The sequence below is a fragment of the Urocitellus parryii genome, chromosome 5, assembly GCF_045843805.1.
Source record: "Urocitellus parryii isolate mUroPar1 chromosome 5, mUroPar1.hap1, whole genome shotgun sequence".
Taxonomy (NCBI): domain Eukaryota; kingdom Metazoa; phylum Chordata; class Mammalia; order Rodentia; family Sciuridae; genus Urocitellus; species Urocitellus parryii.
In genome coordinates, this window is record NC_135535.1 from 46,689,769 (window position 1) to 46,708,500 (window position 18,732).

At 35.5% G+C, this 18,732-nt stretch overlaps 1 protein-coding gene across 6 annotated transcripts in view; it reads right to left on the bottom strand.

Moving 5' to 3' along the window:
- The window catches only part of Cnot2 (CCR4-NOT transcription complex subunit 2), a 102,165-nt gene extending 90,706 nt beyond the window's left edge, over positions 1–11,459 (bottom strand). For 2 of the 6 annotated variants that reach the window (XM_026386631.2, XM_026386627.2), the window contains exon 1: positions 10,814–11,459. In XM_026386631.2, the coding sequence (XP_026242416.2) occupies positions 10,814–10,818 (5 nt within the window). In that variant the 5' untranslated portion in view covers positions 10,819–11,459. The remainder of the gene's footprint in view (positions 1–10,813) is intronic. The other 4 variants (XM_026386626.2, XM_026386629.2, XM_077798607.1 and 1 more) reach the window with 3 other exon arrangements.
- Positions 11,460–18,732: the final 7,273 nt, after the last annotated feature.

Genomic DNA, 18,732 nt, shown 5'->3' on the forward strand with positions numbered 1-18,732 from the left:
CATAAAGGAGAAATCTCATGAATGTAACATCATCACAAGATAATATCACATATTTAACTAGATTCATCTTAACTAGTTACAACCAGTAATCAGAAATAGCTACTAAAACCCTTTCAACATGCTTTACAGTTAGCCAAATACTTTGCTTTTAATTATCTTTAATTGTCATCAGCTACTCTGGGGGGTATAAATTATTTTTTAAAAGACAAAGTTCTTCAATATTAATTGATTTGTTTAAGCACATAACTAAAAGTTTCTAAGGCCCAGACTAGATTCCATCTTCTGGATCCATGTGGAATGTTCACAAAATGATGTTATTTCTCCATTAAAAATCAGCATACTTTCAAAGGTAATAGATGGCAGATTTTTTCAACTTCAAAAAATAAGTGAAATTTAGCCAATCCCCAAAAAACAAATGCCAAATGATTTCTCTGATTTAAGGATGCTGATCCATAATATGCTGCGCGCAAGGGCAGGAGGAATATTAAATTAATTCTAGGTAGGGCAAAGGGGAAAAGGGGAGGGAAGGGAAGGGAGGGGACATAAGGGTAGGAAAGAAGGTAGAACTTGATGGTCATCATTACCTAAGTACTCTACTTTGTGTACAACCAGAGATAGGAAAAATTGTGCACTATGTGTGTAACATGGTTTGTAATGCATTCTGTTGTCATATATAACAAATTAAAATTAAAAGTATTTAAAAATACACTTATTTTTTAGGTACTATGTCAAGTATTTCCTCTAAATTTCCAGAATTTTGGAAATATTTGCTCAAATCAAAGGGTAAGAACCAACACTGTTAAAAACATACTGTTATGAGTTTTACAGAATCAAAATTTAACACATTAAACACATCCAAGAAAAAATATTTTATTCATTTTAAGGCAAAGAAAATAGAGATAGAGTCAGGTGCAGTGGCACATGCCTATAATCCCAGAGACTCAGTAGGCTGAGGCAAGAGAGTTGCAAGTTCTAGGCTAGCCTTAGCAACTTAGCAAGACCCTGTTTCAAAATAAAAAGAACTAAGGACACACTGGTAAGTGCCCCTGCATTCAATCTCCAGTACAAAAGAAAAATAAATGAAAACAGGAACTAAGAAAATTACTACAAATAACTCCACATTATTCAGGCGGTAAATGGCAGATCAATTAGATACCACTTAACAAATTATTATATGCCTATAATCTATAATGTCCCCTATTCTGTGCCAAGTGCTACAGGTAGGGCAATGCTAAGATTTATTATCCAAATACTACATATAATACGTCACAGACACCATTTAAACAAAATTTCTTGTAGGAAAAGCATGTCTAGACTGGAAAAGCAAGACTGTATTCTTGTTTACATTTACAAATTTGATACATAATAGAGCACAGTGCATCAAACAGTAGCTAGTTCTCAAATGCCTCAGAAGCTTTTCTTTAATGTAACTTTTCCCACTCCAAAAAACAAAAACAAAACAAAAAGAACCTTTAGTCCTTATATGTCAACTCTGAAGTAAATATTGTTATTTATCCACATTTTTCAAACAAGAAAGCTGAAGTTTAGGGAGGATAAGTCACACAGCTAATTAAAAGCAAAACAGTGATTTAAATTCAGGTTGGCTAGCTGTTCAGACTTTTAGGCAAAATTATGTAAAATTTCAGCACAATTTAACTGTCTTTAATAGAGATAGTTATAATCAGTTCTATTTTATTCAGCCAAAAATGAACTAAATAGACAAGTAGACAACTTGGGTAGCTCCAAATCAGCATGGTAAAAACATTAACTTTTGCCATTATAAAATGGTATATAATGCATACTATCAAAGTAATAATTCAAACTACATTCATAGGGAATCAATTCTTTTTATCCAGAACATTCATCTAGGGTGTTTCTGCAGGTCAGAATTAAACAATGCTGGCAATCTAACATCAATGCATAAGTGTTGGGTATAATATTTTTATCTAAAAACATATGTATCACAGAATTGGGAAAAAAGGCATGTCTAAGAACATAAGAGTATCAGCTTCTATGAGTGATTTTTTTTCACTATAGATTTTGTTGGTATTATTTTGATTTATCCAAGTAATGTTAAATATCATTCCTACAAATTATGTCAAACAACAACATTCAAATTTTGCCTGCCTCAAAACTTTTTTTTTAATAACTTCATTGTATTTACTTATATGTGGTGCTGAGGATTGAACCCAGGGCCTTGCATGTGCGAAGAGAGCGCTCTACAACTGAGCCATAATCCCGGCACCCTGCCTCAAAACTTATATATCAAATTTCATCTATTAATGTCAAAACTTCCAACTATTGGCATTAGTATATATGTATCACAAACAAGTTTTCCAGATGGTACACATTACAAAGTTTTGAAGTTATAATTAAACAAGAATAAAAAATCTATGAATACAAAATATTTATTTGTCTAATGGAGACAAAACAATTCTTTAAAACTTTATGGCATGTAATACACCATCAAGATTGTAATTATAAAAATTTCCTCTGAAGCACAAATCTGATCACTACTGTTTTTAAAAAAGCCATTTAAAAAATTGTTAGTGATTCTAAAAAGCCAACGTAAAATAAAGACTCTCATACTGCAGCTATTTTACTCCTTTAACTATGAGATCCCAGAACCCCATCAAGATTGATGAGGAATTACCTTGCCATTTTCTAAATCCAGTATATCCTCCCAACAAATACAATGCTGATGACCTACCGCTTCCATGTACTAAACTTGAAATCTAGTTCAAGCACTATCTCCTGGAACCAATTCATTAATTCCTTAAAATAAGATTGCTCTAGTCTAGTGCATTTCTACAGCATGCACCACCAAAACTTAAAAGCTTGAGAAATATGCAGGACACGTATAATGGTGCACAGCTCGTAGTTAACATTTATTGAACTATACAAGGTAATCTGATTAAACATAAAAAACAATATGAACTAATTTCTAAGAAGTATTTAAAACTGTAAAACTAAAAATTCCTAAAACAATTCATTAGTTTAGGGAAACACAAATTGATGAAAATTTTAAACTTGTTCTCTTATGTCATTTTCCACTAATGTATACAAACCCTGAATTCCATCAGAGCTAGAAAACACTTTTAAGCTCACTTAATGAAAAATAATTCCTTCTTCCTTGAGCTCCCGATAAAATTTATTAAAGGCTAATGGTAGAGCTCTTGCCTCCAACAACTGAAGCTCTGGGTTGGATCCCTAGTATTCAAAAAAAAAAAAAAAAGACAATGACGTGGGTAACTATAGGATCCACCACAAAATTTTCAGCAGTTAAATGAATTACATCTTATTTGTCTCTTCCCTCACTTCAGTGTTTACCCCATTCACGCAGAAAGCACTAAGCAAATGTTTATAAAATATCTTGGTATCTTCAAAATCACAAAACTTGATCCTACTTCAGAGCCTTCTACTTCTTCTGCCTGGTAAACCATTCACTCAAAAGATTTTTGCATGGCTTTCTCCTTTTTTGGTTTCTGCTCACAGCAGTCTTCTCTCAACACTCTATTTAAAATAATCTGTTCTTCAAAACTAGTCAACTGCTGTTACCTTTAACCACCTTTATTTTCTTCATTGGTTATGACTACCTAAAAGTATTTACTTCCCAACAGAACATTAGTTTGATGAAGATGAAAACTTCTATTGACCACCATCATATTTACAGAATCTAAAAATAATTTCTAATACAGAACACCCAAACACCAAAGGATTTAGCTGAAAACATCTAGAGTGCTAACATCTAACCAGTAGAACCTAAAGTTTAAAACAATTTCTATCCAAATCAACGTCAAGTAAATTCTACAAATCTTGCATCTGCAGAAAGAAGTTTTACGAACACTTTAAAAACACAGAATTTCAAAACTACTCTAAGATTTCATCTCACTCCAGTCAGAAAGGCAGCTATTATGAATACAAACAACAATAAGTGTTGGCAAGGATGTGGGGGAAAAAGGTACACTCATACTCTGCTGGTGGGACTGCAAATTGGTGCAGTCAATATGGAAAACAGTGTGGAGATTCCTTGGAAAATTGGGAATGGAACCACCATTTGACCCAGCTATCTCTCTCCTCCGTCTATACCCAAAGGACTTAAAAACAGCATACTACAGGGACACAGCCACATCAATGTTTATAGCAGCACAATTCACAATAGTTAAATTGTGGAACCAACCTAGATGCCCTTCAATAGATGAATGGATTAAAAAAATGTGGCATATATACACAATGGAATATTACTCAGCAATGAGAGAATAAAATCATGGCATTTGCAGGTAAATGAATAGAGTTAGAGAAGATAATGATAAGCGAAGTTAGCCAATCCCAAAAACCCAAATGCCGAATATTTTCTTTGATATAAGGAAGCTGATTCATAGGGGGATAGGGAGTGGGAGCATGGGAGGAATAGACTAACTCTAGATAGGGCAGAGGGGTGGGAGGGGAAGGGAAGGGACATGGGGTTAGAAATAATGATGGAATGTGATGAACAGTATCATCCAAAGTACACGTATGAAGACATGAACTGGTGTGAATATACATTGTATACAACCAGAGATATGAAAAATTTGTGCTCTCTATGTGTAATAAGAATTGTAATGCACTCCACTATCATATATAAATTAAAAAATTAATATAAAAACATAGAATTTTAGGGTTGACAGTAACTTTAGAGATCACTGAATTCAGCAATTCACAAATATGTGCTTCACAAAATCCCAGAAGCATATGATTACAATTGTTTTAAACATATACATATATTTTGGGACATGTGATTCACACACATACACAAAAGTGCATTATAGATTAAATTTTAAAATACTTTGAGATTGCTAGCTCTACTGCCTGGTTAATTGGTTTTGCTGTAGATCTCAAAGTTTAGGCTGACATGTCTAAGAATACACCTAGAATTTCTCATAAAACTGCACAGATTAGAACGTTTTATGACTCTTAGTTTTTCTGTCCAGACATGCTCACTCATGCAGAAACCACAAAAACTACATCCCGAAAGTACTATTTTGTGTACTACTAAATCAAGGGAAAGCTCAAGGCATATCTACTTAAGCACATGATTGCCTCACAGAATAACTGTGCAATAAGGAAATATGCAAAATGTGGCATCAACATCATATAATGTATTATTACCTATTCTCATAATATTCTTCTAAGTTTTGAGTGTTTCTAAATGAATGTTTAGAATTTTTTAAAAAATGAACAGCTGTTGGGAATTGTTAAGAATCATGTTTGAAACAACTTTCCTACTGCTACTTCTCTTTCAAATTTCTCTATCAATTATCTGCAAGATGATCAAGTTTAAAAAGCAAACCTTCCACTTACACTAACTTAACCTTATCATTTTCTCTATAGACGGTACTAAAATAAAGTCGACTTGAGTTAGGTGAAAATGGCCTTCATAATTCCCAACTTCTAATTTTTACACTGATCTAAATATCCTGACTATTCTATGTAATTGCTAATGTTAAATTTATTTTAAAAGTTAACATCAAAACCACAACCATATAAAATTGAAATAATGTATTTGGAAGTACTTTGCAAGCTGTAAAGCATTTTTAAAATACTAACCACAGTAAGGCCAAAGGAATCCATATCTTTTGAATTGGTATGGTAAACTTAATGAATATTATTATTGTACTGATATATGAAAGACTCTTACAAACAGAAAACTATGAAATTTATAAGCAGGATAAGCACTATACCTTACAATGTAAAAGTAACACAAAAGTACATTCCTGTCAGATATGTCATAAAACTCAATAAATGTTCCTCTACCAAATACACCATCTTACATAATCAATCACTACATTTTGTCCAGATGCTGACTCACAATGGAGTTGTTTTTACTTCTGAATATATAAGTGGGAAAATGGTGTATCAATATGTTTGGACAAAAATCAAGTCAATTTATTGCTACCTAAATTGCCAGGCCACAGTACTTTTCTCTTGCTTATTTTATTTACTAAATGAAGATTTAGTTTCCCATAAGACATTTAGTTTCCATTCAGAAAAAGCAGAGAAAGGATTAGTAGCCTGAGTACCAGATCGAATTCTCTTTTTAAAAAAACATTGTCATTCAAAAAGTCCCTGGAAAATATATAGGCAAGTAATATATAAGAAAAGATTTCTAAAATTATAAGCCAAACATTAGCATCTCAACTAAATAAGTCATTTATCCTGTTCTGATATCTACAACTCTAAAACAAGCAAAAGGTGGCTCACAATCTCTTATCCAAATCCTTATGGCCAGAAATTTCTCAATATTATAATCTTTAAGATTTTAGAAAGAAAAGTTAAAAAGTATATCACATATAGCATCACATCCCCCAAGTGGTCTAGGCAGCAACTGTAATTAAACACACTAACATATCTATATTAAGCTGCTAGAAAACTATAGTAAGAGGGATAATATAATACTAATTAGGTTAAGAGAAATAATTCCAATTGAAACTTACCATGTTTAAAAAACAAACAAAAAAAGATCAGTTTTCAGAACTTTTTGTATCTTGCATCTCTGATAAGTATACATGAAACCTTCTCAACCAATTTCATAAGAACAATGGTTTTCAAACTGAGAACTTCTACTCTGCACTAAGTATTGGACCAGGTATTAGCAGGAAAGGGGGGAGGGGCACAGAATCTTAACTTCAGAAAGCCAAATTTAAGAGGAACTCCCCCTTTAGGGGTAAATATGCATTACTTTATAAATACAAATACAAAGTATCTTTTTCAACTAATGATTGTAGCCATATAAAATACTGCAAGAAATACAGTCAAAAGCAAAACAGGACCTTAATCACTCTATTCCTAACATTATTTTCTTAGTTCCATACAGACTATACATTTCTGTAAGAAGCTAGTCACTTATTTTATCATAGATAATTAAGCAAATATAAGAAAGGATTCAAGACAGTAAAGGAATACAGGACATCTTTCTCCCCATCTTTTCAAACTTGTTGCTTCTGGTTTGTGGCTTGGAAAATGAACACTCTGTCAGTATTAAGTGTCAAAAGACAATCTGGCAAAACAGTTCCAGTTAAGACATGTTTATGGAGAACCTACCAAGTATTATGAAGTATAGAAAGCACCAGAAATACAAATACAAACAAAACAGAGCCCTACCCCTCAGATGCTCACAGTCCAGTGGACCTTTCACTGGAAGGTAAGGAGAGACAGCCAATTACAAAACAATGTGACACATATGATAATGGAAGTCTGAAGAATAAAATGCAACATAGCAAGAGAATTCTGGGAGTCAAGAAAGATGTCATGAAGAAAGTGATATCAGAGAAGAATTTTAAATAAGTTTATGAAGCAACAGAAGTGACAGTTAACCCCCAACACAAATGCGCGCGCGCGCGCACACACACACACACACACACACACACACACACGAATGAAAAGAAAAAGTAAATGGCAAATATAAATGAAATACCTAACTATATATAAATGAACTTAGATCCTGAGTCTAAGAACAGACAAAATATTAAAGAGTGTCCAGGAAAGAAAATTTTTCCTACATAACTCACTGTTGTGCATTTCCTCTTTTATAAGCTATGAGCTCTTAGCCAAAAATAAGGTAAAACATTTTCTTATTTCATAATGCAGCATATCCCCTAAGTGACATGCCAAGAGATCTGCATCTAAAGTACAGAACATAAGCTATCAGAAAATAGTAAGAATTTCATTTCCAGGTCAGTCTTAATAGTATATAAATGAATATGCCTTATCAGCATGATTTGTGATGAGTTAAAGTAGAAATCAAAGCATGACAAATAGAAAACCAAGAAAAATTATATATTACTTAAATTGAAAAGCTCAGGTAAAAGTTAATTTTTCTTCTACTTTTTTTACAAAGGCAAATTGTCTACAACATCAATTTTAGCAAAGCTCTTTTCAACACATCTAGTATATGTCATAATTTAATTCCTTTAAATATTATAGGTAGAAATCATCCTTGATAAGGAAGAACAACCACCTGTCTCAAGGATCAGAATGACTCCTATCATAGCACTAGATATCTTGATAAATATTATATGTAATTCTATTCAAACATTACAGTAGAAATCAGATTAACTCTGCCCCCAAAATTGCTCTATCTGGTAACTTCTTCTGCTTCTTTGTTTTAATAAGTCCACTAGGGGTCCAGCTAACAAATAAAACTGTAAATATTTAAAAGTATCTTTTCCACAGACTGTATCACTATTCACATTAAGTTGTCCTCAAATGTTTATTTAAAGAAGCATATAAGATCCAGAATTTATTTTTAAATATGTGATCATAACAAAAACTTTAGTTAAAAAAATATTATTATCACTGAACATCTCTTTTAAAGGGCAAAACATTAAATTGTAAACTAAAATTACATTTACTAGCTTATGAATGTCTACTCAAAATATTTACATATGAAGTACTTTTTAAAACTCTTCCACATTATCAGACAATTTTATAAAGCCAATTTGTCTCTAAAAAAGGTAAAACTATAACTTCTCGTGGGATGTTAAAAATTCTTTAATGGTATTTTTCAAAGTTTAAGTATTTTTAACACCAGTATCTACTAAAGAGACAAAAACCAAAAGTACTGGGTTGGAACTATTCCAAATGAAATCTACTCATAAATCTGAAGTACTTACTAATTTTTGAATAAAGAGAACTTTCACGTTTTAACTATAAAGCGTCTCTGAAAAATCAAAAAGTAAATTAAACATCCAAAATAATAAAGAAAAAAAAAGAATTAGTTCTTTTAGGGAGGTATATCATTTGGAATTCTTTATTTTATATTTAAGATCAGGTACTTCTCAAATGAAGATGGTATAAATCATTCAAACATGCACTTTGCCCTCATTTTTCCACTCAAGGTATTAGCAGGAAGCCCTACAATCCAAATCTTTAGATAAAAGGGGGGAAGTACTATTTTAAATTAAGTGAGGTCTTGCAAAGTCAAGAAAGAAGTGGATAGAGTAGAAGGAATTTTAGAAGAATTTTTTCTTTTTTCAGTTTATTTTGTATTTCTTTTCCTTTAGATTTAATATTACAAAACAACTACAAACTAAAGAGTAGTGTAATATACAGGGTTTACTAAGGATCTCGGTCTACTAGTTCATTTAAGAAACATTTCAATGAAACAAGACCTGAATGTAGATGGACATGTAAGATTTGAATGTACATTTAATCATTTCAGTCTACTGAGATTCTTAATAAGCCCTTTAAACCTGGGATAAAGTTACCTCCCCAAATTGTAAAATATCAATTTATTGACATTTGGCAAAGAACTGCTGTCAAATATACCCAGTATTCACAAACTCAATGTAAAGCTGGGTATGTAAATAGATACTTTTAAATTTCTATGCCCCCCAGTCCATTCTTCATTAATAATCTCCACTTACGTTATTTCAAGCAAATGGACAATGGCACCTATGATTCTTGAGCTCTAAACATTCTTACTATCAAGCATGACAGGAAATGTGTTCCACTTTTAACATTTAAATTCAAGTATGGCTTTCCATGTGATCAGTACAGTACTTTCAACTATTATGCCAAAAATTTTATCAGAGTACTTAATTATTAAGAACTGTCCAGACAATAAATAAAGGAGTAAGATCCTCTGACCAAGAGTTTTACGAAAATGAAAGAAAATATGGTGCACTTGGTCTTTGGATGTTGAAAAGTGAAGCTGCCGACTAGGACTAGCAGGAAGTTGATGTTAAGGTGCCTTCCGAAGTCAGTGGTACCCGTATGTATGACTTTTGTGGGGATGATAGCCTACTCACAGCGCCCAGAATAAATGCAAATTTTAAAAATGCTTTTACAAAAGAAAACTTATTCGTTTTCGCTAAGGGCCATAGTTACCAAGAGTTAGAAGCTTTTTCTAGACATACAACAGTACCTCAACTAATAATTAGGAAGGGCTTCTCTTAATCCGATTCATTTCTTCCATGAAACTTTAAAGTTTAAGACCTAAAAGCAAAAAGTGGAGAGGCCCCGGCGGAAGTAAAAACATTAGGGCTTGCAACTTCACAAACAAAAACAGCGTCTCGGGTTCCTCCGCCTCCCCAGGACCATCAGGACTCGGTCTCTACTACACCACGGAAGCTTCAACCTCGGTGTGCGGTGGCAGAAGCAGCATCACAGTTGCACTCCTCCTGCCTCCACCATGCACGGCCTTCGGTATCCCAGGGCCTGGAAGCTCCTGAGGCCCGTTAACCAGTCCAGTGTCCCCCATCTTACACTTACATACATAAACAAAAACACACACAAGTGGCGGATGATGTGCGTGAATTGAAAGAATGTGAAGAACCAGGGACCAGCAGCTGCTGGGAAGGTGGCAAAGCCGACCAAAGCGGGCCGGGGCTCCTCGGTTGCCGGCGCTGCCACCTTCCCTTTTCACCCCAGGAAGCAGCGCGGCGGCAGCCGCTCCTCCGCGCTGGCGGGAGCCCCGGGGAACGGAGTCCGGGAAAAGCTCGGCCGCCCGCGGACGGGACTGGGCCTAGGATCTGGAGCCGGCGCTGCAGCGGCCCGAGTACAGCGACGCTTTACGTCCCGTCCACCACCCCCCATACACACCCCCTCCCTCCCTCCACCGCCGCCACCCCCCCTCCCCGCCCGCTCCGCTCTCCCTCTCTCGATTGGAGCCGAGACAAAAGCAACGGGAAGCGGCGGGCCGGGACGCTACCCGCGGACCCCGAGTGCGACAGGGCCGGCCCCAAGGCATTCCCCCGCCTTGCGGGGGCCCCGAATCCGCCGCCCCCGCCGCGCGCCCCGCTGCCAGACTTCCGAAAATTTGCCAAAAACTCACCGCATGAATTTTCTTGTCCCGCGGATCCAAGATGGCGACGTATCCACCGCGGAGGCTGCTGGGAGCAAGACCTTTACCCTCTGACCCCCGCCGTGACCCCCGTCGCTCCGACTTCCCTCAAGGCGGCGGCGGCGGAAGGTGGGAGCTGCGACAGGGTTGGGGGTGGGTAAGCTGCTTCTCGCGCGCTTGTGAGAGGAAGAGGAGAAATGCTTCACTCCCTCACCGCCCACATCGAGACTACGTCGTCTCCTACCTACTGACTGAAAGGCTTGTCGCTCCGCGGCCGTTACAGTGAGCGGGGCCTTTGCGGCAGCTGCCTTGCTCCTAAAGCCAGGTTGCTTCGCACTGGGCTCCGGCCTTGGGTCCGAGGGGAGCCGCGGGGTCCACGGGCGGGGAATGGTGAGGTGGCGAGGTGGCGTCGGTCCGCCCACCTGGGGGACGCTGAGCGTGTTTGTGTTTGTGTTTGTGTCCTGTTCCCCGCCCCCCCCCCGTCCGCTTCGAGACCGGCGCCCTCGCACCTCTTGGAGCAAATCTGATGGCGGTCCTGTTTCCTTCCCCGGCCCCTCAGCCTCCGGTGCTCGTGCGCTCACCTCCAGATACCGACAGCACGTCACCGTCAGTTCCTGAGAAGTGAGTTGTCTTCTGCCGAAACCATTGGTGTCTAATCACTCCTCCGTCTTTTTTTTTTTTTTTTTAAACCGGTGGTATAAAGTAAAAATGCAGAGCTGGTTTTTAAAGCACTGGTGTATGAATTTACTCAAGCCGAATTAGGATTATGGCACTTTATTTAGCTGCCACTCCCCATTCTCCTTATAACCCTGGGTAACCATCTGGGTCATCACCAAGACCTTTTGAAATGATGAAGGCTTTAGTGGAAACTTTAAGGAGTGACATCTGCTTTCCAGAAAAGTAGTTATCTCTGAAAGTGAAATTAAACCTTTTTTTTTTTTTTTGCAATACAGTAGTCTCCCTTTATTCTTTTGTATCCATAAATTCAGTTTTTAGAATTATTGTGCATTTTGGGTTTAAAAGAAAGCCTCTGTAGGGGTTGCGGTTGTGGCTCAGCGGTAGAGCGCTCGCCTAGCACTTGCAAGGCGCTGGGTTCGATCCTCAGCACCACATAAAAATAAATAAATGAAATATTAAAAAAAAAAAAAGAAAGGCTCTGTATGTGTTTTGAAATTGTGTAGTTTCATAATGTAAAAAAATGTTCTCTATTTAATAGAGTTTATTAATGTAAAGCACAGTTAATTTGAAGTAAACAAAATTTCTGCCTTTCTTGGTTTCTTTTATAAAATGATTTTCTCCCCAAAATATCACTATAATCCAATTTAAGTTTGTCATTGAAGGCAAAATCAGGAAATAGCATGAAAAATAGCATATTCTGAAATCAAAGATAACCTTATCATGGTTTTGAATACAAGGTATTTTGATATACCAGCAGATGTATAAATTTAATTCCAAATGGTGTTGGTGTAACCAGTAGAAAATGTTCTCTCATTATTCCTTTCATTAAACTTTCTGCTTCATTGTGGTTTTTACTTCAGGAAAAAATCCTCCCCCAACCCTTTCTTCTTACTGCTGCTTCTACTTTCTCTTCTTCTTAAGGCTGTGTATTAAAAGACTGCCTCTGTATACACATAATATATATGTGAATACACGTACATATGAATATGCTTTATTGAACACCTAGTCTAGCTATTAGTAATTTGAAAATGTAATTACTAGTGATTTGAAGCCATGAAATGGAGTGATTAAAAGTGGGATCCTTACATATATATAGTAACATTAAATATTATTTACCTTTTTGGTTTTTTATATATATGTATATGATTTTTTTTAGTTGTAGGTGGACACAATACCTTTTTTATTTATATGTGGTGCTGAGGATCAAACCCAGGACCTCACTTGTGCTAGGTGAGTCCTCTGCTGCTGAGCCACAACCCAAGCCCCATTATTTACCATTTTAATCTATTAATTTGACTTATATATAGGCCCACTTGATTAAGTCCAAGAAATGGACCTTATCCTTACCATCTCTGTATTTACTTAAAAGCACAGATTTATATAGTATAACCATTGGTAAAATTAGAAAAATCACTTCCAAAGGGGACAAGTCTGATTTGAAAGTTTTATTTATGTGGATTGTTGTTGGAAGAGATAGAACAACAGATACTTTCATAATAAATTTATGGAAATGTTAGGGAAAAAAATACCCTGACGCTATTGCTTTTTTGAGAGCACTGTTTGTTTAGGATGAATCCACTAAAAGCCTTGTTGAACAAATTTTTTTAACTCCTATGCCATATGCCAAATCAGTTTTAATAACTGCCTCAGAGAATGTTCTCAGCATTAAATGAGCTAGCTTTGTTAAGGGCTTATATGACTGATATTTTAGTAAAAAATAAATGGTGCATTTTTAAAATTATTGCATCAAAAAGTTCACCTTTATTTGCCCATTTGGTAGTTTGAGGTTTTTTTGGGGGGTGTGGAGTAGTTGATAGAGTTTCTTACTTGAGAAACAGTCCGTACTATTGGGCATATGTATGTATGTTTGTTTAACATTTTTATTTATTTTTATGTGGTGCTGAGGATCGAACCCAGCACCTCGCACGTGCTAGCAAATGCTCTACTGTTAAGCCCTAGCCCCAGCCCCCATGTGTGTTAAATCTTTACAGAAAAGATTTAACAGAAAAATTACTGACTTGAATTGAGAAAAAAAATAGCTTGTTAAGGGAAGAATGACTTTGTATATAAAAACAGCAGGCCTCCCATTTTTAAAAAGATGTGGCTATAAATAGCAATTTTGCCATGGCAATGGATAAAAATATCAGGCTTCCCAAATTTGATGGGTCTCATACAGAACATCTGAATCCCCTTGCTCATCCCCTAAATCTTCTTTCTTAGTCTTTCTTTTTTTTTTTTTTTTTTTTTTTAAAGAGAGAGTGACAGAGGGGAGAGAGAGAGAGAGAGAATTTTTTTTAATATTTATTTTTTAGTTCTCGGCGGACACAACATCTTTGTTGGTATGTGGTGCTGAGGATCGAACCCGGGCCGCACGCATGCCAGGCGAGCGCGCTACTGCTTGAGCCACATCCCCAGCCCCCTTTCTTAGTCTTTCTGATTTCGATAAATAGTACAACCATTCATCAGGTTGTTTGTGCTTAAAATTAGGAATTTGTGTGATTTCTCACATTCTACATCCAACTCATCAACCAGTACCGTCAACTTGCCTTATAATTATATTCTGAATTCAGCCATTTATCACCTTCAGTGCTGCCACTAAGACATCATCATTTTTTATTGGATCATAGCCGCATACTCATCATTTACTCCTATTTTTCCCTGCTTTCTCATGAAAATTTACCCCTTCAAACATAATACCAGCCAGAACCATCATTTCAAATTTTTATGTTAGGTTCCTTCCATACTTAAAACTTAAAATAGCTTCTTTATGCACACATAATAAAACCCAAATCCCTTACCATGACCTTCAAGATGGTATACTCTAGCCACTGCCTATTCTCCAACTTTATCTAGTTCTCACCCATCTAATTGCTTCTCTCTTTCTGTCATGTGCCAGGCTTTTTCTAGTCTGTAACAGAGATATGTTAGTTGTCTCTAAACATTCCTCCATTTTTTTTTGTAGTGATAAACATGAATATATGACTGCCTGGAATAAAGACTATATTTTCCAGCCTTCCTTGTAGTAATAGTGATGGCCAATGTAATATTAGCAGATATATCATGTGACACCCTTGCAGAATTATACTTAAATGGCACCTGGTACACCCTTCAATCCTTTGCTGCTTTTCCTGTATTTTGTACCCTGGAATGAGATGGCCTGAAATTCTAATTTGAATTCAGACCATTTGCAAGTTCTCTTACCCTAAGGATTGGCAAATCCTTAAACTGGTGGAAATCAGGGTCCTTCTGAGTTTATGGATAAAAACACTATTCTAGCCTTGAATTCCTTACCTTCAAGTTTTGATGTGGAAAGAAAGTAACCTTTTATCTTATTAAAGCCCTTAATTGGGGCCTCGTACTAAACTGTAACTCCATTTTTAGAGTCTTTGCGCTTGCTATTTACTGTCTTTCTGCCTGATATGTAATTTTTAAGTCTTCTCTGTGGCTGACTCATTCTTTTCCTTCAGGTCTTTACTCACACAACATCTCTGACAGGCCTTGGTTGGCCATTGTATCTAAGGGTAGCTGTCTTCCCATTTATTCTCTATCATACAAACTTCTATAGGGATAATTAGACAATTTGTAAAATACTAGCTAGAAAAAAACAGTTCTAAACTAATGGGATATCCCTAGTTTCCAGCCCTTGATAACGAAGATGTATTATCTTTTTCTGGGAAACCTATAAGGTTATTACAGAAAGAAAGGAAAAACAAAGCTTAATTGGTGAAGCACACTAGCAAATCAAAAAACTAGCAATACATTTAGGGTGGAAATTCTCTCTAAATAGTCTGATATATTTTGTATTTTACCAAACTTGAATTTCTTTGTCTAAAATATAAGAATCTTCAGCTTTGAGTGAAAAAAAAAGTTTAATAGTGCCAATGCAGTGGTACATGCCTATAATCACAGTGTCTTGGGAAGCTAAGACAGAATTACAAGTTCAAAGACAGCCTAAGCAACTTAGTGAGACTCTCAAAATAGAAAATAAAAGGGTTTGGGGATGTAGCTCAATGGTAAAGTACCCCTGGGTTCAATCCCCAGTACCTAAAAAAATAATAGTAAGTCAAACTTGAGAATGACAAAAATGTGTTACTAATTTAATCTTCAACTGTTATTTTAAGAAGTAATTTTATCTTGATAGTACTGACAAAAGTTCACAGAAGCAATATTTGGGAGAGTATAAACTGACAGGATACATTTTGGCAGGATATGTCAAAAGTCTTGAGTGTGTACATTTGACCCAGTATTTCCTTTTCTAGAAATGCATCATAGAAAATAAGGACAGGGCTGGGGATGAGACTTGGTATAGAGTGTTTACCTGGCAAGTGTGAAGCCCTAGGTTCAACACCTAGCACCAGGGGGAAAAATGAGGGAAATAAGGATGTGTGTAGTAATTTGATTGCAAGAGTGTGCTTTATTCCATTGTTTATTAGTTAACTAGATTAGGAAACATACCTACAATGAATGATTCTCAACCATTAAAAATAATATGGAGAAAATTTTACTGATACAATAAATGGTGAAGTGTAAAGAAAAACTTGTAAAATATTTTAAATTTTAAGTCTTTGTCTCATAAAGAAGGCCTAACAATATACACAAGGTATTAAATCAACATTGCCCAAGTAATTTAGAAATCTTCCCCATTCTCATAGTTTTAAAATTTTCATACAATAAAATTTGTATAATACTAAGTAAAAGGCTGCTTTTCTGTTTTAAGAAACACGTATGTGTTTCTGGGACTAGTACTACATACACAGTTGTCAAGCCTAAAACCTTTTCTATATGCCCCACAACTAAACCAATATATGGGTATATTTTATCTTCTAAAATCCATCCATCCTTCTTTATTCCTACAACCATTCTCTTTATTATATGCTCATAAACCTCCATCTGAACCTTTTTTTTTTTTTTTTTTTTGTACTGGGGATTGATTCTAGGAGGACTTAACCCCCTGAGCTACATCCCTACCCCTTTTTTAGTGTTTTGGTTTTTTTGGGGGGAGGGGTTGAGACAGGTTCTAAGTTGCTTAGGCCCTCGATAAATTGATGAAGCTGGCTTTGGACTTTCGATTCTCTTGCCTCAGCCTGGATCTGCTGGGATTATAGGCATGCACCACCATACTGGGCTCCATCCGAACTTTCAAAAGAGGTTCTTTTAAACTGGACTTCATGAATTGAATTTTATCTTTCTAGTCTGCCAGACTACCATCAGATTTAGATTTCTACTGTTCATGTCTTAAGAGTTATCTACTGCATAAAATTCTTATAATGATGCTTTATCACCTAAAGGATAAAAGTACAAACTCCTTTCCATGAGGTAAAATGATTTAGTCAGAAAAAAATAGGAAACACCAGTAGTAGCAACAGAAATAGAAAACACTTGTGCTCAATGCAAGCTAACCACTGTTTTTTATACTTTTTTACCTATATAATTACTATATAATTACTCATTAAATTTTTATGTCTACTTATGTAATAGTAAATGCTAAGATCTATGTCACAAACTGTAAATTTTCTGCCAGTTCAGAAGAAGAAAGTGGAGAGAAGACAGGGATAGCTTCAAGTGGCTAAATTGAGTTTCATGTTGAATAACAAGTAGTTCGAATAGATGTAAATAAAAGGAAGGAACATAAGAATACCAGTTATTGAATATGACTCCATTTACCTTAATTATTTCTACAAGCACAAATACAGTCACATTTTGAAGTACTGAGGATTAGGACATTAACATGAATTTGGGGGGCAGGGAGCACAATTCAACCTATAACAGAGAGGCAGAAATGACTATGAGGCACAAACTAAACTTGGGGCTGGTGGAATTTGTGTTGACTAGGGTGGCAAGATTTTAGAGTGTTTTAAATGCCAGGCAGAGGAGTCAATATGGATGGTTTTAAACAAATTACTGCTATTCAAACCATTCCTGATGTTTAATTAGCACCAAAAGGGTGGGGGGAGATCAAGTTAGAATAGTTTGTACTACCTGACTATATATTATATCCACTTTTATCATCTAACACGACTTCTTATCTTGCCAAGATAATTAAATTATCTAAAAATCATCTCAGAATTAATGTCATAAGTTTTATCCTTTTAACCCTATTTCATACAATAAAATATATCCCCCACTCATGCAGTAGAATCAATGAAATACTTGTTACCTTTCTCAACTATTTCATTTTTGCTGAATGTTTAAATACTTGGCTAAAATGTTTTTTCAGTCAAAACACCATTTATTCTATGTAAGATATATTTCATTTTTTAAGAAGAAGTAAAATTATCTCCCCAAAGTTATTATAATAAGAGCACGTAACACTAAATAAATTTGAAACTCACAAATAACCAGCTAATACATTTTTGCTGTCAATGAAAAATTAACTGAAATCTGTTTAAAAGGGATTAAATACTGAAATTACAGGAATGAGATAACTTACATATACATAGATCAATGAAAGAATTATTTACTCCTCTTGAATACTAATGGCCTTACTGAAGGTCATTAAAATGCTGAATATTAACCTACTTTTTAAAATAAGGAACTTAAAGCAAAATTACATTCATTACAAATGAAATGATGATTTTGAAGTAAATGCAATCCAAAGAAAATCTTGGGTTTGAAGAGACAACCTAAATATCCTCTACTTCAAGATAATCTCATTCTATAATTTTTGCTTTGAGTAACTTTTTTTTTTTTTTTTTTTTTGATACCAGGGATTGAACCCAAGGACGCTTAACCACTGAGCCACATCACCAGGCCCTTTTTAATTTTTTATTTAGAGACAGGGTCTCACTAAGTTGCTCAGGGCCTCGCTAAGTTCCTGACACTGGCTTTGAACCCTCGATCCTCTGGCCTCCACCTCCCAAGCCTCTGATTATAGGTGTTCACCACCACGCTTGGCCTTTCATAACTTTTTTTTTTAACCTTTCACATTACTTTTTTGGCTTTACATTTTATTTTTATGTATTCTTTGAAACTGTTCACATTTAAGATTTTTTATGGATGAAATAGAATTGAGCAAATATCTTCTATAAAATTATTATATAAGCTTACTCAATTTTCTACTGCAAATCAACCTTATAGCACAGCACACAGTGAAATAAATCCCTAAGGGCTGAATGTATAGAGCATGCTGAAAAGTATAAGAAATAAGCTAAAAATGAGCATATAACCTACATCTGTTGGTCCAGATGTGTTTGCAAACATGTATCATGAAGAGGGGTTAATATAAAGGGATA